This window comes from Lytechinus pictus, chromosome 15, assembly GCF_037042905.1.
Source record: "Lytechinus pictus isolate F3 Inbred chromosome 15, Lp3.0, whole genome shotgun sequence".
NCBI classification, from domain to species: domain Eukaryota; kingdom Metazoa; phylum Echinodermata; class Echinoidea; order Temnopleuroida; family Toxopneustidae; genus Lytechinus; species Lytechinus pictus.
The window spans coordinates 4706548-4729155 of NC_087259.1; the positions used below are offsets into that span (position 1 = coordinate 4706548).

The 22608-nt window shown below is 35.4% G+C and overlaps 1 protein-coding gene across 1 annotated transcript in view; it reads right to left on the reverse strand.

Annotated features, from left to right (window-relative positions):
- The window catches only part of LOC129278192 (anaphase-promoting complex subunit 5-like), a 29009-nt gene extending 8441 nt beyond the window's left edge, over positions 1-20568 (reverse strand). Inside the window, exons 1-11 of the mRNA XM_064110446.1 lie at positions 20305-20568; positions 18895-18974; positions 18197-18312; positions 16895-17165; positions 15930-16098; positions 13630-13829; positions 13362-13443; positions 11762-11854; positions 10137-10204; positions 9077-9190; positions 7823-8030 (exon numbers count right to left, since the gene is read on the reverse strand). Of these exons, the coding sequence (XP_063966516.1) occupies positions 7823-8030; positions 9077-9190; positions 10137-10204; positions 11762-11854; positions 13362-13443; positions 13630-13829; positions 15930-16098; positions 16895-17165; positions 18197-18312; positions 18895-18974; positions 20305-20448 (1545 nt within the window). The 5' untranslated portion in view covers positions 20449-20568. The remainder of the gene's footprint in view (positions 1-7822; positions 8031-9076; positions 9191-10136; positions 10205-11761; positions 11855-13361; positions 13444-13629; positions 13830-15929; positions 16099-16894; positions 17166-18196; positions 18313-18894; positions 18975-20304) is intronic.
- Positions 20569-22608: the final 2040 nt, after the last annotated feature.

Sequence of the window (22608 nt, forward strand, 5' to 3'; positions counted from 1 at the left end):
GCCCAGTTGACACTGTAGTGTATGATATTGGAGACATTAATTGAGGATATAGAATTGAAATTGATGAAGAAATGACATAGAAGCATTTTTTGTCATCTATGAATAAATTTCATATAAATTAGCATAAATAATTTTCTAGTCAAAATGTCTAAACTCTTGTGTAGAACCTTGGCAAACCTCATGTAGCTCTCAGATGGAACAAAAATAATCAAAATCAATCAACAAATAAATAAGTTTGTGAGTTTTGAAAATATTAAATTAGCATATTAATGAGTTTCAAAATTCTGTGTTGAAATTTTGTATCACCACCTAGAGCTATCATATAAAGCAAACAAAATTGAAACTGATCAACAAATAAAGGAGAAAAATAATTTTTTGTGATTTATGAATAAAATTTGCATAAATTAGCATAAATAATTTTCTACTGAAAATTTTAAAATTCTGTGTAGAAGTTTGGTGAACCTCATGAAGTTCTACCAGATGGAAGAAAAAAAATCAAAATTGGTCAACAAAGAAGAAGCATTTTATGTGAATTTTTAAAAATATGCATAAATTAGCATAAAAATTAGAATGAAGCTCTACCAGATGGAAGAAAAAAATTCAAAATTGGTCAACAAATAGTGAAGCATTTTTTTGTGAATTTTGAAAAATGCGCATAATTTAGCATATCTAATGAGTTTCAAAATTCTGTGTAGAAGTTTTGAATCCCCCACCTAGTGCTATCATATCGTTGCGGGTTTTACGAACCGATGTAATATGTAATTTTGGCCCAATTTTTCAATATCGACTTTTTAGTACGAAATTAAAGTACTATGAGAACTCTACCAAATGGCAAAATTTTAGACTAAAAAACCCAATATTTAAAAAGAAATTATAAGAACTATGCTTCGACAATACCCGAAACAGTGGATAGTATCATTTTGGGGTTTTACGAATCGATGCAGACGTTAAACGTCAGTTTGTAATACCCAACACGCACTGAAAAGGAATTTAGGTGCCCGTCAAAGTGACGTAGCAGCTGCAGCAGGGATGATGATATTTCTAGGTGCTTGATTTCTCCAGGTTATTTTTGTGATCCCGGCCAAAATGACACGGTAAGCTGTAAAGTTTTATTTATATGTGTCGTCTGTGATTAAACAGGCCCTAAAATGAATTCATACATATGAAATCGACAGCAAAATCTATGTTTGTTGTCATGAATTTGCTGGAGTACGTTACTGTAGTCCCACCTATTGGCTTTGCTCGTTGATTCATCAATTACAACGTAATCTCTTGAAGAAAGATGTAACGTCAGATTCACAACAATCTAGGTTATTATGTAAGTCTAATTTGAAGTATGAGCCCATTGGCCTTGTAAGTTTTTGGAGTTGTTCTAGGGTCAAGATAGAACGAATTTTCATTCTCTTAATTAGTTTCATCGTTAGCCTCCGTCTTAATTTGGGTAGGGTCGGCTCATGTACTCCTCACTTGACATGCTTGAGCCTTGAGGAGAGAGCTGACCCTACCCAAAATAGAGGCTAACGATTCGGTCTTGGGTACTTCAAGCTTTATATAAAAAACAATAACAACAAGAATCTCAACCGTTGACGTTCCAAGTTACAAGCCCAATCCATGCTGCTTGTCAGACTCGAGTCAAGACAAGACCAAGTCCAAGTTGGTCTTGGACTTGGTCTAATGTTACTGTGTCTGGTTCGGCTCTAGCTCCATTCCAAAATATTAGAAGAAATAATGTGTCCTATATTGGTTGTGTGCATTTTATCCGACCAAACGATATGGAGTGGAACTAGATCTAGTCTAGATCTAGGCCTACCAATTCTGATTTACCATCTAACTTAAACTTAAGTTAACTGAAGAAAAAAAAATGAAGATAACCCCACCTAATGACAATGTCATATGTCAGGTTACAAATTATGGATACCATTACTATTTTACTAACAAAAATGAGGGTTAGTCTTAATCTGCTAATTTACATCTAATGAAGATCAATATATAGTAGATCAAGTAATGTAGCGTTAGATTTGTAAAGTTACTTTAGCAAATTAAGTTAGACCCTATATAACTAAGTCTAATTAAGCAAACAAGAATCACACAGTCACAGGCATAGTAGATTTTAGATCTAACTAGGTCTATGCCACTCATATTCATAAGAACCTTTTTGCCGTTAGTAACATAGATCGAGACCTAACAGACCAAGTTGAATTAAGTAATTTGGAATGGCAGGACTAGATCAGAACTAGAAATGTTAAGCCTCCCTTACTCCTTCGCCTAAACAATTAGATCTAGGCCCAGTCCAAACTAATTCAACTTAAACAAAGTTTGGTTTAGATCTAGGTCTAGTATCAAGACAACAGTAATGTTAGTCCAAATTACTAACAGTACTTACTGTTGTCTTGATACAAGACAACAGTTAGTAATGTTAGTAATTTGGAGTAACATAGTGGTCCACATCTACGACAAAAAAGGGTTTTATGACAAAGACCTAGTCCTAGATCTAATTTATGCCTGTGTGAATCTTGATTGCTATAGGTCTAGTCTACTGTTTAACTTCATTGACCCTAAAGTTTAGGCTCCCAAAACAGTTGAGTTAAGATCTAGGCCTAGTCCAAATTACTAACTTTGTTTTACTTTTATTAATTAAGACTAAAGTTAGATCTAACTCACTGTTTTAGCTTAGTTGTCCACATTCAATTCAATTCGGCGTTTATTAAAAACACGAGTCGCAGCCAAATCCTTGGCTGAATTATTCATGTGCAGGCCCGGAACGAGGATTTTTATGGGGGGGGGGGTCAAAATTGAAAAAAGTGGACCTTTCTGAGTTACTTAAACCACCAAGTGGGATAGGCAGCCGCGGATCCAGGATTTCATGGAGGGAAACTGGGAACATTTCCTGACAAGCAAAAAAAAAAAAAAGCTCTACTGTCCTTTTTTCAATTCTGACAAGCAAAACAACAACAAAGGTTTTCTCTCCTTTTTCAATTCTGACCAGCAAAAAAATAAAAAAATAAAGAAAAAGCTTTTCAAGCGGACCCTGCTCACTAGTGGGGGGTTCGTTTGAACCCCCTGAACCCCCCTCCGATTCCGGGCCTGCATGTGTACAATAAAAGACTTAGTATAAAAAACATAACAATACAATTTATTTGCATGAAAAGACATATGTACATTTAATAAACCAAGTATAAAGTGCAACAAAATGAGGATATTCGAATTTGCGACTAAAAAAAAGGGAGAAGCAGATGAGGTAATCTATGTACGGTAATATAAAATATAAAGTAGCAGAAACATTTAAAAATAAAAAGTGTCAATTATAATTGTGAATGCAATATACAAATGTAAAATTGAGAATGTAAAATTTCAGCATTTCTCATTAAAAAAAAATTATCTTCATAATTAATATGACTAAAGAAAATCATGTTGAAGTTAATTTTAAGTTGTCTGTTTAAAATATTTTCAATTACTTCTCTGTAAATAAAGCTACAAGTGGTAATTTAAAAAAAATGATTGAGATTGGGCTTCTTTTATTGGAGAAAAATAATCAAACCTTAGTATCTGTGAACATGATTGAAGAAGCATAAAGTGTCAAATATGGATTTTTTCCCCCGTTGGCATTATACATTTATTACATTAAGTAGATCTGTCAAATATGGCACAGGGGCTATTTTGAAAGAGGTTGGTTCTGCATTTGAATTGTTTGTATTTGGCAGTATGGCGCAAAGATGTTGTTATTTCTCTCAGGAGAGGTTACCAGCTTTTACAAATTGGATTTGCTGTTTCAGGAAATACATGTAAACTAAATTGGTGGATATCATAAATATACTGGTCTGAAGTCTGTTAGACTAGTAATAATGAATGGGAATGAATATCCTTATTTAGCTCAGGCACATTTATTTTGAGGCCACATGCCACCCCCATGAACATATTTTCATACAGATCAGCCAACCTTTCTTCTTCTTTTATTCTCCCCAACTTCCAGGGACAAGGAAATGGTATCTGAGGAGGATGAAACCATGACAACTATCACGGATGCTGACGAAGTGTCATCCAAGAATGGAGAAATCTCCCCAACTTCCAGGGACAAGGAAATGGTATCTGAGGATGAAACCATGACAACTATTAGGTATGCTGACAAAGTGTCATCCAAGAATGGAGAAATCTCCCCAACTTCCAGGGACAAGAAAATGGTATCTGAGGAGGATGAAACCATGACAACTATTAGGTATGCTGACAAAGTGTCATCAAAGAATACAGAAATTTCCCCAACTTCCAAGGACAAGAAAATGGTATCTGAGGAGGATGAAACCATGACAACTATCAGGTATGCTGACAAAGTGTCATCAAAGAATACAGAAATCTCCCCAACTTCCTGGGACAAGGAAATGGTATCTAAGGAGGATGAAACCATGACAACTATCAGGGATGCTGACAAAGTGTCATCCAAGAATAGAGAAATCTCCCCAACAAATAGACAAGATGACTATGATGTTGAAGTCAAGTGGGTAAGAACAGGCCTAACAAACACAGTTGCGATTAGCGAACTTTACATCCGAAAGAAACCTGTAAAGATAGGTACCATTGTACACATGAAATGTAATTCTGTATGGTGGAAAGGAAAGGTATTAAAAATCATTGACCCAAACTCAAGGAAAGCACAAGATAACACCAGGGATGATCAAACGGCATTAGACAAGGGAGGAACCTGTTCAGCTACGACAAGTGCTGAATTGCCATTGAATGATGAAGAAACCATCCCATCTATCATAACTGGAATACTCTTAGGTGATGGAGAAACCACCATACAAACAAGAGATGACTTAGTATTAGAGAATGCTAATTCCACAACAACCAGGGATGCTGAAATACGAGTGGAGGATAGAGAAACCTGTACCACTGCCAGGAACGCAGGAACACTGTTAGTCCTAAATGAAACTTGCCAAAATACAAGGGAAAATTCAATAGCCTCAGCAGATAGACAAGATGACTATGATGTTGAAGTCAAGTGGTTAAGAACAGGCCTAACAAACACAGTTGCGATCAGCTACCTTTTCATCAGAAGGAAACCTGTAAAGATTGGTACCCTTGTACACATGAAGTGTAACGCTGTGTCATATTTGAATTTTTAATTTATGATTGATTTATTTAAAAAAATGACTGAAATTAAATGTAATCTATTTATCCAAATCTGCAGTCTAAACATGCTGATATATTATTACAAATGAATGAAATATTTGTCAAGGTGTTTGATATTTACATTGTGATATTGCATTTGAATTTTGATTGGTATTTATTGAAAAAACAACAACAGGAAAATAAAAATGTAATCTATTCATCAAAATCTGCAACCTAAATATGCTGAAATATTATTACAAAAGAAATACATTTGAAAATTATATTCCATTTAGAATTTATGTGTTAGATGTTGAATTAAACATGTGTATACAGTAATGTAATGTTGAATGACAAACCATAATTTGTACAAAGACTGTCCTGTAATAAAATGAACTGAGCATTGGATTGTGCAAGGAAATGTTAAAACCAAATGTCCATTCTTGAAAATGTTGATTTGGCTATAAAGGAGAATATCAAGATATGAACCTTATGTCACTCTCCTGCATTTTTAAGCAGGGATTGTGAGTTGTACAGTGTATGCAGATGCAATGTAATTTAGTGTTCAGAAGATTAAGTTCAATGATGCACATTGGTGTTGAGTGGAGGGTTGGTTGCTTAAAAAAAATTCTCTTAAAGATTGTCCTTGCAGCGAATTTTCTATTTGTCTAAATCTTCTTTGGAGGGGGATTATCTTCATCTTCCTTGATTTTTTTTTTCTATCAGCAGCTGGCCTGGATTCCTCCCATTTAAAAAAAAATTAAAGTGCAGCCTGCAGCCCCCCCCCCCCCATAGGCTCATTACGCCTCTGCTGGTATGAGGAATTTCATAGTTCTGAATTTGAATAATGGATTTCAATAGTTATGTATGAACTTTTCATATATGCAATCATTTTACTGTTTCCTTTGTTATATTGTATTGGAATTTTGAAGATATAATTCATATTTTCAAGATAGAGAATGCAATACAAGTAAGTATCTGAGATCTCAAATCTTTTTGAAACATATGAAACTCAAAAGTTTTGTTTTATTAAGATTGTTTGAGATGTTTGCATTAAATGCTATCCCTTTCCAGATGTTTTCAGGAACTTACAATCTATTTTGTGTTTTCGTCAGCAAAATATCAATAGCCATTTGAAAATAGGAGAGAGAATGCCATGCAGACAAGGGAGATGGACTGAGATAGATGGGGCATTGGCAATAACGCGGAGAGTACGAAGAAATATCAGTGGTATGTGCATGCGGTATGAAGAAAGTATAAGAGAAAGAAAGGAAGGAAAGAGAAAAAAGAAATGGAGGATAATTAATTTAAAGATGTAGGACTTTATGACCTTAATTCATCGTTTCAGGGAGAGTGCCTCAAGCTGGACAATAATTCATGAAAGTCACCTGCAGATGATTTGGACCAGTAGAATAATAATGGGGGGGGGGGGATAAGAGATAAAAGTAAGGGGGTGCCTGGAAAATAATTGTAAGCCTGGGGGTGATTCACTAACAGCTGAAATCAATTCTTAAAACTGTAGAACAGCCAATCTCTTTAAAATTCATTATATATCTCACTTATAATTGCCTCATTTTGGTAGTTAGTGCCCCCCCCCCTCCCCCAGATCCCCAGGTTTTAAACCAGTCTTACAACAATGAATTGGACCACAAGGGGCCTCGGGTAATTCATAGTGAATTGCCCTCATAATACCAATACATTTTAGTTCTTCTACAAACTAATTTATCTTTTCAAGTAATCAACTAGGCATGTACAATCCTACGCCAGTAATAAATATAGGGCTGTGAACAAATTTATGAAGAAGCAAACTTGAAATGTACTTTAGTTCAGAAGACCCTCTATATATAAATTTTATGTTAGTTTGTTTTTGCCGGTTTCATAGTTTGCATGTACATACAGGCACATACGTATTTTGGGGGGGGGGTAGTCATAAGCCTGCCGACATATTCATTCCATAACAATTAATTTCATTGCATATTGCGTTTGTAGTTTTTAAAATCATCTATTGCAATGTCGATGTATTTCAATTCAGCATAATTATTCAATTTAAGGTCTGTATTTTGACAGAATAATTTAAAAGAAAAACACGTACACGAAGAGTAAGCATTAGTAATTAGCTTGGGTCTTCAGTGAAGATTTCGTCAGTTCGGAAATTCCTCGCCTTCGAAAGTTCGACATACGCATGGGTTTTACGAACAGACGCAGTGAAGATTACGTCAGTTCGGAATACAGCGCCGTGCGCGTGCAATGATAAAACGTTGGGTCTTCCAAACCGGCGCATTGTGTACTACGTACGGTTCGTAATACCCGCGCTTAAGTGCATAGCGTATGGAAAGGCAGAAAGTGATGGGTTTTCCGAACCGACGGAGTATGTTTAGAGTCAGAAATTGCATGTATATTAAGAATGTACATCAAACTTCTACTTTCATTACTCTCTTAAATTTTTTTTCTCCATTTGATGGAAAAAAGACACGGAAAACGAAGGAGAAAAGTTATGAAATCTTCAAATGCGATTTTCTTCGATATTCAATTCTACCTCCGCGCGCACCATTACGTCGGTTCGTAAAACCCGCGACGATATAAAGCAAACAGAATTGAAATCGGACTTGAAATTGCGAAGGAGAAGCATTTTGAAATTGTGGACGAACAACAGACGCCACACCACGGCATAAGCTCATCTTGCCCTTCGGACCGGAAGAGCTAAAAACTGCTCTAAATTTACCTTGGCATGAGACGTCGACGGAGGAAACCTGGTCTTTGCAAACTTGAGGATATCCGCAGCTATTGAATACTGCCCTCTATCGGCCTGATGCCTAGCCTGGTTGCAGATGACGAGACAGAAGGACTCGCTGTCCACGGCGGCACCCGTGCTTGGGCTTTGGGTGGAGAACATGTTGAGGAGGAGCTGATCGCTGAGAGACGACATATTTCTGCAAAAGACGAGAAAGATGATCGTAATAATAAAATAATAACAATAATACATGTCATTAATACTTATTACCAATTCTGCAGAATGCTAAAGGCACTCATTATTATTGTCACCCTGGAATTAGCTTGACCCCCATCCTGGTGCACAAGCAATTCAAGGAACACTCCAGCCAGGTCTCAATGTCATACACCTTTTCTAAAATATTTGACTATTTAAAGCAATGAAAAGTTCATGAGTGGAATAGACCGCTCTCATATAAATTTTTGTTTATTTTGTTATTATTAACTTCATTTCATTCCATTTTAGTTACATATTTTTAATTTTTACTTATTTATTATTAGTTAAAAAAATATCATTTATATATATATATATATATTTATCTTTCCCTCCCTCCCTCCCTATCTATCTATCTATCTATCTAATCTAATCTATCTAATCTATCTAATCTATCTATCTATCTATTCATTTATTTATTTATAATTATAATTTGGTGGTGTTGTCATTCATCACCAAGGGTGGCAAGAGTTATTCGTCATACAAATATTACACAATGCACCAAACATCACACACTGAAGTCATTCTGGTCCTTGGCCTATAATGCTCAAAGCTTTAGGTTGATGAATGTCTATGATTGGGCAGTGAGTTATTTGTGCTCCATCGATGTTAATTTAATTTATACATTTCCAAAGCTTCCGAGGTCAGTAAATCTATTTTCCATGAAAGCTGTAGAAGGTATGGCCCGTATTCTGAAGTCAGGTTTAACTTAGACCATGGTCTATCTCTGTGCAAAAATTATGGAAAGCCAACAAAGTCAGAATTTTTCATATATTGTGCGTTTCTTATGTTGACTGTGCTCTTTACTAGCTTGTGAATGGTGTAGAAAGCTATCTTATCTATCCTTCCGGAAACAGTTAAGAACGATTTGAGAGAAAAATTAGCTGATACACTGAAATTCTACTGTTAAATATTTATGCCACAATTGGCTATCCATAGTTAAACCACAACTTTAAACCAGGGTTTAAATTAAACCCGACTTCACTAACCTACCTGTGTCCGTACATAAACCAGAGAGCCGACTGCTGGGCTAAACTGGATGAAACCAGTTGAGGCTGGTTGTGCTGGCAGTTGACTGCATCCGTCCGGGCCAGAAAGTAGAACACACTGAGGGCAAAGAGTTATGAAATAGATGTTGGATGGGATGGTTTTCACAGATACAGAAGGATTGGATAAGTGCTGCCTGAATCATTCAGCCAAAAATACTGCATACTATTTGGCATACAAGTAATCATCTATAGTGTCGGGAGGCAATTAAAAAAAAAATCAAACCATGTTAATTGTTAATGCACAATAGCTCAAATTTGTTTTGGTGAGAATGTTCTTGCACCATTGCTCCTGTATAAGATCACATGTAAAGACTGCTTAATACGTGGATATATATAGTGCATGATTTTTTGTTTGTGGGACGCATTGTACAATAAGTAAGAATCTGTTATTAAAGGTCAAGTCCACCCCGCAAAAATACTGATTTGAATTAGTAGAGCAAAATCAAACAAGCACAACACTGAAAATTCAAAAATCAAAATTGGATGTAAAATAAAAAAAATTTACGGCATTTTAAAGTTTTGCTTATTTTTCACAGAACAAGTGTATGCACAATTCAGAGAGACATGCAAATGAGTCAGTCGATGATGTCCATCACTCACTATTTCTTTTGTTTTTTATTGTTTGAATTATATAATATTTCAAATTTTAACGATGTGACAATAAGGACCAACTTGACTGAACCATAAAATGTTGAACAATAGTAATTTAAATGTTCAGGGAGGAACAAAACTTTGTTTCACAGGATGAGGAGAAAATTGTATTTCATATCTAATATGATAAAATACAAAATAAATAGTGAGTTAGTGATGTCATCAGTTCCTTCATTTGCATACCGACCAGGATGTACATATACCTGTTTGGTGAAATTAAGTGAAACTTTAAAATGTCATAGCTATCTTATTTTACATCCGATTTTGATGAAATTTTCAGTGTTATGCTTGCTTGATTTTTCTCTTTTTATTCAAATAAACTTTTGTTGGGGTGGACTTGTCCTTAAACATACCTTGATGGCTCAACACCACGTAATGCTAGATTCCTTGTGTGGTTCTGCATGTCTAGACAGGTCAAGTACTAAAAGAGAAAATAATTATAACAATAATCATAACAATAATAATAATCATAATAATAATAATTGATATTTATATAGTGCTTTACACAAATATTTCAAAGCCTTTTATACAAAAAAAATAAAAAAATTACATCTACTAATACATGTATTATTATGTATAATAATAAAATAATACATTATTTGCGATCATTCATTCAAATAGAAACATACACTGTAAAGTACAAAAAATAAATAATTAACAGAATGACAAAGAAAACATGAATATGTGTGCTGCATCTTGAAAAGGTGCGTCTTAATCCAATAATGAGGGGAAAATGAGTTGATTTCAAAGAAAAGAGAAGAATAAATGATAATAGATAACAAATGACATAATAACAATAACTAACAATATTTTGTTGCATCAAAACCATAAGATATTATACAGGAATTCTAAATAGTTTGTGATACAGAAACGGACACAAGAAATGTTATCACTTGCCAAAAGAATTCCATGTTAAAAGAAGGATTGACATTTCATTTAAGTAACCATCAAATGGGGGAAAAATATCTACAATTACCATAGGCTTTGTACAAGAATGATCCATTTCTAGTTGGTAACAGAAAACAGACCAAAATGACCAACTTCGATACCCCCAAAAAATTGCCAAGTCAATTCATTAATTTAGGACAAATCAAATGTATACCAACCTTTCATTTATAAGAGCGAATGAAATGGCAAAAAGCGTATAAATGCTAGCCTGAAATATATCTTAGAACCAAGATACACATGCATCGGGTTTGAAGCCGCCTCCAACGCCACCTCCGACGCCGGCCTAAAGCCTGCAATTTGGTGCGTATACACATACACCAGAAGTAGACTGAAACCGCTTTGAGATTCTTTATCCATGACGACTATTCAAGTGACACGTGTGCCTGTCTTTTCACGTCAACATTTTCTGTTGTTCGTTAGCAATAACTGTTGTTCGTTATTACACCTTTTTCTAGTTCATCGGTCAAGCCATCTTTTAGGTGTACTAAGTCTGGTCCGGCATCAAATATAATGAGCATATACACATACGTCAAGCAGCCTTCGGGCGGGCTTCAGTCCACCTTTCGACGTAAGTGTACCTTGGGCCCAATATCTTGAAGCCCATGTCCTGCTGTGTAAGGGTAAGCATTGAGTGTAGAAATTGAGCCCTCCCCTCCCTACTAAAAGAAATTAAAACCAATCCATGCAGAGAACCGATCTTATTGAATAGAGTATAAAATGAGAGAGGTTATTGAAAACAGGTTTCATCAAAATCGGTTATAATATAAGAGTTCTGGAAGTATGGTCAGTCTTGTAACACTTTACATAGGGATTCTCAAATTGGCAAACAAGCTTCAGGATGATTGATTTTGCGGACAACTCTCGATTTTTTTTGTATTTCAAAGACATTTCAATCTTCCGTAACTACCTGATTTTGATGAAACTTTTTTTTTAAATGCTCTTTAATACTCTCTTCAGTGAGATTGATTCTAGCCTTGGGTTTTGGTTTCATTAAAAAAAAAAACCCAGAGGGTGTTTTAATGACACTTACAGGAAGATGAAGTTCAACTGATTTGGCGATAGAGTGATCCAGGGTTTCTGAGATATCCAGACCTTGCTTCTGCTCTAGCCGATATAACCACCCCTGAAATAATAAAGAGAGCATTAAAGCCCGGCAGACACTATGCGATTCGTTGCGATCCGAATTTCAATGAAATTGTAATAACATTTGATTTGAACATTTGAACATTCCAAACGATAAAATCTTAGCGATCAGAGTTCAGAATAGTGATAGGACGATGAAAATCGAAATTCATTTTAGTTTGAGCCTCCCTGTAGGAATGAAAGCAAATTCAAATCCAAATCGTAATGACATCATCATCGGCCGCGACTTGAAGTCAATTTGGACTTTACTCCTATCACAGGGCTTACCGCAAAGCAAAATTATTTTCTTATTCCTAACATTATGCCGAACTTCAAATTAAATAATTGTACTTCTTGTAACTTTCAAATTTAAATGCAAAATGCGATTTATTAAAAAATTGCATCGCATCGGATCGCATAGTGTGAGCTAGGCTTAAGGCCTACACCCACCCTACGACTGGTACATGATCCCATTGTAGGACAAATAACATTTTCTGAAAATGTGAATGAAAAGTATACTTTCATTTGAGGTTCAAATTAACTGCAAGAATACTAATATAATAAATTTGGATGACTGCAGGCCTGTATTTTAGAGTAAATGCCAAACTGGTTTCAAATCAAAGCCAATCATGCTGTTGCTATAATGTAATTACGACCAGACATTGGATTTACTTTCATTCAAATAAGGATGGTAGCATAGTCACAGATTTGTACTAAGGATTTGTACAATGATTAAGGTTCCATGTCTCTATATTTGCATCAAATCTAATACAGTTTATTCTAAAATCAGGTCGCAGACCTGTCTGAGATGTGCGGTGACCTGACAGAGTCAAAAGAATGCTAAGATCATATATACATATCTGCTAATAAAGCAATGTGACAGTACTATTACAATATATTGACCTGGAATTGTCATCACCCATTCAATAGTATTTTGAAATTTAACCAAAATTAAACCAAAGTTCATATTTTGATTTTGGCAACACTGCTGCTGTCACCATTGGAAAATCAGCATATACATGCTTGTGCTGGTTAACCCGAGAGATAAAAAGTTTGGAAAGGCACATGGTCCCATATACTTAAAATAGTTTTAGAAAGTCATATTCATAAAAGTATGTCAATTTCATATCATAAATTTAATAATGCCTATACCTCCCACTCGAGGCCTCACAAAATTATTTTCAAAGCATTTCTTTTACAGATATGATCAAATTTGACATTTATTCCATCCATTCAACCATCCATCAATTCAATCATCCACCCATCCATCACTCCCTCCCTCCATCCTTCTGTCCATCCATCCATCCATTCATCCTACCTCCATCCATCTTTTGATTCATCCATCCATCCATCTTTCCTCCATCCATCCATTCATCCATCTTTTGATTCATCCATCCATCCATCTTTCCTCCATCCAGTCATTCAATCAAAACATTAATTAATTTCCAATCTTCTTTCAAATAAGATGAGGAGTGCGACCAAATAATAGAAATAGAAGTTGAACATACCAATGCATGCTGGAGACATACATTATCATTCGCTTGGTGAGCAACGCGTATAGCCTCCTTGAGAACCAACATGGCTTCATCTCTGAAACATAAAACCATGGAAAGAAATGTAGCTAATTCTGGGGTTTAGGGGACTAAACTGTTGCAACTTCCAGAAATACTACTTACATTTTATACAAATTATTATTACAGTAGGAACTCGCAGTAAAACCTGTATTAGAACTACTTTCATCAAAATAAACATGTCGGGTAAGAATTTTGAACTCACTTGTGACCCAGTCGGCAGTGCAAGCCAGCCAGATTGAGGGCAGCATAACGGAAGTTCTGCCGAACCTGCTCCTGGTCGTTGTTGTTGCCGTTCGAGTCACCTTTGACCTGCGGCATCATGTGATCAAAGTAGCAGTGGAGGTTGTGAACAGCGCCACAGAACTCTTTGATGCGGAGGCAGTTCAGGTATGACAGGTAATACTGCGTTGTGTGCATGCAACAGAAATAAAAGTTTACATTATTGGAATAATCCAATGGCAGAGGGACTTTTCCTTGAGGTTTTCCATACAAGTATAACAGAAAGAAAAAGAAAATACAGAAAGAAAGAAAAATACAGAGATGGAAATTTTAAACTTTTCACCAACAACCTAATCTCTTCATTAATATTTATAACACAGGTTCATTTTTAAAAATATATCAAACATGGTTTGATTTTACATCTACTTTTTGACATTTTTCTAATTTCAAAACCACCATGGAAGTTACATAGCTGCCCCCCCCCCCTAAATAAAAAGAATCATAATAATGAAATAATAAAAAGAAATAATGAATAAAGAAAAATCTATTTCTTTGGCCTATGTTAAATAATATTTGATCATCCAATATCATCAACACATTATGGCCAAGCATAAAGCTGTCTGCAAGTTACATACGACTAGTTTCTCTTTTTTTTTGCTAAATACCAAATTTGCTGTTTGAACATTATGGGCGCATTGATAAGATAATCTTAATTGAATTTTTGTTTTTTAATTTGATCTTTTGGTCCTGATTTAACATCATAATATGATGAAAAGTGGCCCATATTCACCAAATTATAAACCATAATCAAAATGAATAGAAGTTCATTAAAAACTGATTTCTTATGAATAACACAATTCTTAAATCTTTCCATGTTGAGATTTAACCCTAAATAGACTGGGCTATTTTGATGCCTAAGAAGACTGGGGGGGCTGATTCAGCCCCCCCCCCCCTATGATCTCGCGATTCACACTCTTAGAAGGATTCTGATCAAATGAACTTTAAAAAAATTTCAATATCACAATTATTTTCTTATGTATTTTATTGTTTTTAAAATTTCTTATGTATTTCTTTGTTTTTCGCCTTTTTGTTTTTTATTGTTTTTTCAATGGAAATCGTCCACTACTTTATTTTGACCATAAACAAGATGAAATTAATTAAGTTTGATCAGTAAAATTGAAAATAATGATACATTTATGAATTTTGGCTAAAAACACAATTTGCATTGGATTTGTACACAAATTCACGTTTTTGAGCAATTTCGGGTCGACATGCACTTACAAATGTTGCGTAATTTCGGAACCACGTACCCGGGCGTCGCAAATTTGGTCTCAAAAGTTGCGCAAGACTTGAAAGAAAAAAGTCATGGAACGGCGCGGCGCCAGCTTTTCGCGTTACAGATTTATCGCGAAAAATGTCGAGGGGGGGCTGAATCACCCCCCCCCCCCCAGTCTTTTTAGGGTTAAGGGATATGTGTTGGCAGGAAGTGTGTTCCACTGGTGAATCATTCTTGGTATGCAGTATACTTTGAAAAACATTGAGTTCTCCATTCAGGAGATTGGAATCAGGTTTTGACTAGAGCAATTAGGAATCAAAATGATTGAGGACCTAATTCAAAGGTGAATTTTCACCCTAAAAAAAATGTTGTTGTAAAAATAGCAGAAAAAAATAAAAAAAATATTGAAGGTTTGAGGAAAAGGAAAATGCATTAACGATTAAAAGAGTTATTAGAATTTTAAGTTTTGGATTTGTGATGTTATAGACAAGCAGGCACCCCATATGTAATGTAATATAAAATGCATGGATTTCATTTTTCAATGGTTCCTTATTTTTGTTTTCTTTTCATGATCAGGTGAGAAATGATTTGTCTATTGATACAAAAAAGGTATAGTGAAAACCATTCTCAATTTTCAGAGAAAATGATATTTCATTGATGTTTCACCATTCGCTACGTATAAATGCTGCTTGCAAATGACGTCACAAATCAAATAATTAAGATTCTAATAACTTTTTAATTCTTTGATGGATTTATCTCAGTCCTTCTGCAATATTCTTTATTAATTTTTCTGCAATTTTTTACAATACACGTTTTGTCAGGGTGAACTTCCCCTTTAATATGCAAGAAAGGGCCACCAGTCATCCATAAAGTTGAACATAACTTACAAATAGCTATCTGCAACACCAGCCGGGATATACAATACCAGTCTTACAATTGCAATTGACTGAACAATAAATAAAACAAAATGTAACGCTGGAAATACGAGAGACGAAAATGCTCATTACCGTTTCTGCTAGGTCTGGGTTTTTTAGAGCAAGTTCATTGATTTGTTTCTGGAGAACATCTGGAGGTAGCGCCTTTGACTCGTCGTTCTGTAGGAAGTTGGCTTGTTGGGCGATGAAGTGCTCTGCTTGGCGGTGGGTGTATGTCTTCTCAGACGGTAGACCAATATGTCTGAAGAGGGAGGAATGATAAGTTACAGCCTCATCAGATACTATAGCAACAAGCAATTTTCAAAGGTCTACTCCACCAAAATATATAGGCAATTTGAATGAAATGACAGAAAATCGAACAAGCAAAATTCTGAAAATCTAATCGAAATTGGAATTAAATTAGAAAAATACAACACTTTGAGATTGTACTTTATTTTCATAAAACAGTTTTGTAATAACACACTGTCCCACATGTGGTTAACTGCGTTGGTGATCTTTAGTGTGTGTCTCATTTTTCAGATTAGATTTCATGTTTCTAAGTTACCTTCATGTATATGTACGGAACTACATCTGTGATGTTAGGATGAATTCAAAGAATTTCTCATGAAATCACTGCTGCTAATGTTACAATTTTCAATTTTTGATTTGTGACGTCCTATACAAGCACCTACCATAAAAGGTTATGTATGTAATAAATAATGCTTAAATTGCAATTTTTTTACGGTTCATGACTAAAATGTTTTTCTTTCAGGAGCGGTGTGAAATAATTTGTTGATATACTGAAGATACAATAAAAAACATTTTCAGTTGTTTTTCTTCAGAAAATGACATTTTAATGACATTTACAACATGATATATAGGGAAGCTGCTTGCATATGACATCACAAATAAAAACAAATTAAAATGCTAATAACTTTTGATCTTTGATGGACTTTCTTCAAACCTTCACCAATATTTTTTGATGACTTTTTTCTATTATTTTTACAATAAACTTTTTGTCAGGGTGAGGTTCCCCTTTTAGAAGGACCATGACTTACGATTCTTGGACATTGCCGATACTGATTCCTTCCAGTTCACCTCTTGTCATCTGCGTCCCGTCCGTCTCCATACTCACATCCATATCGACCTCACTAATATCATCATCCGATCGGTCTGCGATGCTGTGGTCCTCACGTGCCATGGTGGTGGTCATAGACTCTCCTGACGAGGAGCTGCAATTGATGTACTTCTGGAGAGAGGAGTAGAGTCGCATGGTCTGGCTGAAGGATAGTTTGTCGTATGTCAGCACCATACGGCGCAGGAACATGCCTGATAATAAATGAAACAATGGAGATATTGACACTTTTTAATTTACCATACACAAATAAACACGTACAACACTTACATTAAGAAATCAACACACAATATAGAGGTAGAATCTAAGACTAACAGTTCTGGTAATTGGTGGAGCACCTCATGATACATTTGAAGCCTGGCAGCCATTTACAGTTGAACTGATATGCTTTTCACATTACAGAAATTTTCCTTAAACCCAGGAAATTGGTAGGGCTAGGGGGGGGGGGGATTAAGCTTAGCCAGCCTCACTTTCACACTACGTTTACCAAAGTGGGCTAACACGGTAAATAGTATTGTGAAAAGCATATGACTGAATGTACTCAAAACAGGAATTCACAGTACAAACAAAATATGGTCACATAATAAATAGCTGAAAATGACAGTGCACACACATTTCAAGGAATCAAGTCCTTATCGGGTCATAATTGAAGATTCAGCTATGTGCACTACTGGATAAGCCTAAGTAGAATATTTACCAATTGATGTAAGAGAAGTTCAAAGTGTATGAACTTATTTTCTTGCCCTCATTATAAAACAAGACTACTAGTTTTTCATAATTCGGTTATGCTTCACCGTTTCTGTAATATTAGCTTATTACAGAAAGCATTGAAGCATCAAAATGGGTGTGTGACAAAAATATGTTCAGACCATTCTAATGTCATGTCAGGAATATACTGAACAGCAATGTGTATGACTCACACAACAGCATTCTGTTTCATAAAGACGACTAAACTTTGCCATTATTGTAACTACCATGGAAACTTTGATTTTGATTGGCTGCTGATCCCTGTTACCATGGTAGTTGCCACAATGGCAAAGTTACAACAGTTGTAACTCTTTATGAAACTGGGCCCCAGATTGCTTTTGCTTCAATATTGCATCCATTTTTTTTTTCATGAACAGGGGTGCATGATCAATATCACAAGAAATTTTTACCTTCTTGTTCGGAGCCAGTTTCAAAGCTGAGATATACTACTAATCATGCTTTTCCAAGATGTATTTACCTATGATACTCTGTCTATGGACTGGTGCTTCCCCGTTGGAGCTGTCCAGAAGTTTGTTGAGCGAAGAGAAGAATTCATCCATCGATGAAAGACTACTGGTTGTAATTTCTCGCAAACTAGCCGCAACAAAATTCAAGAATTAAATATAAAATAAAAGTTAAACACAATCAATAAAAATGTAATTCATCTATCTATGAAAAGAGAAAGTCATTGATTAATAATATTAACAAGTAAAACACACCGTTTTGTGCTGCACACAATATAGCATACAGCAAAATTGTACCATTTTGATGATGGGGGTAGGGCTGCTAAAAGTGAGGCTTGTGGAGTGTAGCCGAAAACACCTTTGAAAATATATCGAGAAACATCAAAATATGAATGAAAAACTTTATATCATTTTTTAAAAAAGTGAATTATGGAAACAGAGTTAAAGGACTCTACCAGACTATCAATAATACAATTAATTAATTATCCTCCATATTTATAATTTTAGTTCATTTCCAAATTTTGAAACAGAAAATATTTGCAATTTCTGTTCATACCATAGAGACTATGACTCGAGAAGTTGCGTGAAAAGTGAAAACAGAAGTTACTCAAAAGAATACAAGGAACATTATCAACTGAAAATTTTTGAAAAAGAAGTTTGTTTCATCTGAATTTTTATTTCAAGGTGCGCAAACATACATTACAATTCTTACCATTCTTTGAATGCCAAATCTAATTCTGGATGAATCACCTTCACCTTGGTAACAAACTCGTCATATTCCATGTCAGATCCCTGAAAAAAACAAGATAGAGTTGAAACCTCAGCAAATGCTGCAACCAACTGGACAAAGATTTGTTATAAGTAGGTTCTATTGGAAAAATAATTCACATTTCATTTTCTATATAAGAAAATCATATTTCTCTTTAATTTTGATGAGATTTTGGCCTTTGGTACACTTCCTCACAAACAAGTGACATTTTTGCGAAGTTAAAAAAAAAAAATCGAGATTAGTCTAAATCTGATCTTAGGTGCGCACACATGTCATGGCAACACGAATGGGTCCCCACTTCATACAGTTTGAAAAAAAAAAAATCTCAACTCTATTGAATTGCGGCCGCAAAGCATGGCGATACATTTCAAGATTTTATGAAATATCAAGACTGAAGTTGAAAATAAACATAGCATTTAATAAAAATAGACAAATATATCTAACAAAAATTGATGCAAATTTCTTTTTGTGAAAAGTCCAGACATTTTAAAAATTTAAATCCAAGTAAGATCCGATCTAGATCTCTTTCAGAAAAGATTAGCATGTCAAATTTCGGGCAGGTTACTCTCCTGAAAGTTTGACAAAGTTGGGAATGTTATGTAAAGGTCAAGTCCACCCAGAAAATTGTTGATTTAATTCAAAGTTGACATTTTAAAGTTTTGCTTATTTTTCACAAAACAGTTAATGCACAACTCAGGGTAATATGCAAACGAGTTACGATGATGTCCCTCACTATTTCTTTTGTTTTAATCATACAATATTTCATTGTTTACAGATTTGGTAGTAAGGACAAACAGCACCATGGCATAAACTGTTGAAATTATGGTAGACTCTAGATCTAATTCCAATGTTCAGGGAGGAATAACTGAATAAGATTTTGTTTCACATGACAATGAGGAAATAAGAATTTTTCATATTACAAATAATAAAATACAGAAGAAATAGTGAGTAGGCGATGTCATCAGTTTGCTCATTAGCATTTCGATAACCGTTTGAAAAACTATGCAAAACTTTAAAATATCAAATTACCAAAACTTTCTTTAAATAGGGCTACCAATCATGACCATGTTTACATCTGATTTTGATGAAATTTTCAGTGTTATTACTGTAATGCTTGTTTGATTTTTCTCCTTTTATTCAAATCAACTTTCTGTTGGGGTGGACTTATCCTTTAATCATCACAATCATCACGAAAATACAAAATGATTTCGTAAATTCTTTATTAATTTTAACCCGGGAGGGAACTGCGTAGCACGGCCGGGCTATACGCTGAAGGCGAGCGACACCACGCCTGTCATGCCTGTCCTGCCAGTCGGACACAACGGGGTGGAGGGCTTGCCGTGCTTCGCCTACCTGAATCCATTCCAGCACAGACCTCGCAAAGTTTCGCGAGACTCGAGGATTCCACTTTTTCCTTCCAGAGAGTTTAGCTGATTTCCCATAATTTGAGTATTCATAAATCAATATCAAAAGTGATATTTTGTGCGGGGTCACCATTTTGTAAGCACTTCTGTAGACGATACTATTAGTTCTGAAAACACTTCTTCACCACCTCACACGACATAACACGGAAGGTTCGTAAAATCCGCCGTGTAGGATCTAGACACAACTGAAGTTGGAAGCTAAAATGTGGGAGGAGTTACGTTGTATTCTAAGGGTAAGCCAAAATATGACCAAGGGTCAAATTAATGTCTGTAAATGTTATAGGCCTATTATATTATAGCTTCAAAATGATATGGCCAGGCGGGGGCCGGGGCGGCGGCCGGGGCCAGGGCAGGTTCACATTTGTTTCCCTCGAAGTAACTCATCCCTTTTCCCGAGCAATTTACGGAATGAGTTCAAGAGTAATATAGCTAGACTATGATAAAAGATAAATTTGAACTAGAATAAAGGAGAACCTTGATGATAAAAGCAGAAAATTTGATAAAAATATTGGTGAAGAGCCCAACAAAGAATAAGAGATTTATGTTTTTTATTTGTGACGTAATAACTGCAATGTAAAGTCCATATTTTGGTTTCTTTCAAATGGAATATGATGAATACAAATATTTTGTTCCCTTTATAAAACCTGGTATGAAATCATGTGTGTGATGATATAGGCCTATCCAGCGCACATATAGCTCTCAATCTTTTTTTTTCGAAAATTGTCTTCACGACATCAACCGCTCGTCCCTATGACATCATAACAGAGGCGGTTCCAGGATTTTCCACTGAGGGGGGGGGGGGGCACATTTTCCCGAGGAAAAATTTGACATGAAAACAAAGTTTCAACCCAAAATAAAAATAAGTTTTCAACCCAAAATAAAGACATAGTTTCGTCCACGAAAAAATGTCACAACCAAAAAAAGGTCTTCACTTTCAAAAGGGAGGGGCACACTTCTGTTTTATTGGCGTTTTTACACTACAAATTTAAATTGTGTCTCTCAAAAGGGGGGCACGGGCCGGCTTTGCCCCCGCCCCCACCCCCCCCCCCCCCCCCGGATTCGCCAGTGCATCGTAAAATCAGATTTGAAGAAAAAAAAATCATAATCATTCCGTTAGGCTATTCTATGACGGGTTTTCATCAAACCTTCACCTTTATTTTTATGCCTTTATCAAAACCAACTTACTAAGCGGAACCTCCCCTTGACCCCTTTATATGTCTGGCAATACTTTTGGAACGAGTGTTTGTCTTATTGTGCATTTTATGTTAAACATTTAAACAACCATCAAAAATACAATTTTTTAAGGCTTGTCCTGCTTCCTCCTGACTGCCACACTTCTATTTTGGAATGACCGAATGACCATAAATATTAAGATGAGAAAGCATGGACCTGGCCACGGAGGATTATCTATTGTTACTGCAGGGGGTGCTGTGACAATGCTCAGCACCCACAGACTGGGGGCCCCAGTAACAATTGAATAATCCTCCGTGGACAGGTCCATGTGAGAAAGCAGGATTCATTTGCATATAGAAATAAAGTAAAGCGACGAATAGTGTCCAGCTGGCCTTCAGTGTAATTAACAGGTGGAGCTCACCGGTAAAAATGATAATTAAAAAAAGGGAAAGGGGGAAAAAGAAAAGGAAATGAAAAAGATGAAGAAAAAGAGGGAAGATTAATCAAATTAAGAAAATTAAGGGAAAGAATTGGATAAGAAAAGCAAACCGGAAGGAATGATAAAAAGGAGATTAAATGTGAAAATGAACAAATCATATCGAATGAGAGAAATTTAGGTGGAATAGATTAAGAAATGGCCAATTAAAGCTGGAATTTATGGTGGGAAAGAAAAAGAAAAAATAATGAAAAAAAGAACATGAGCTGAATTAATGATGGGGGAAAGCTGAATTGAAAAATAAGAAAAAAGACTAAAAATAAGAACACGACCGGGCTGCCGAGGATTTTAAAGAAAGGGAAGAAAGAATGCGATGGCATATAATGAAGCATATAGGCCTATAGTTTGCTAAATTTCATGTATTAAAAGGCGGTCGGAATCGAAATCAAGACAAAAAAATACTGAAGGTATGGATCTAACTATGTCCCTATACTGACAAGGGCTAGTAGACATGTCCCTTTAATTACGACCATAATTTCTTGCTCGCTTCGCTCACTCGTGAAGTTTTAAAAATTGTCCTACATTTCCCATGCATGTTGTGCCCCCTCATAATGTTTGGTTTAG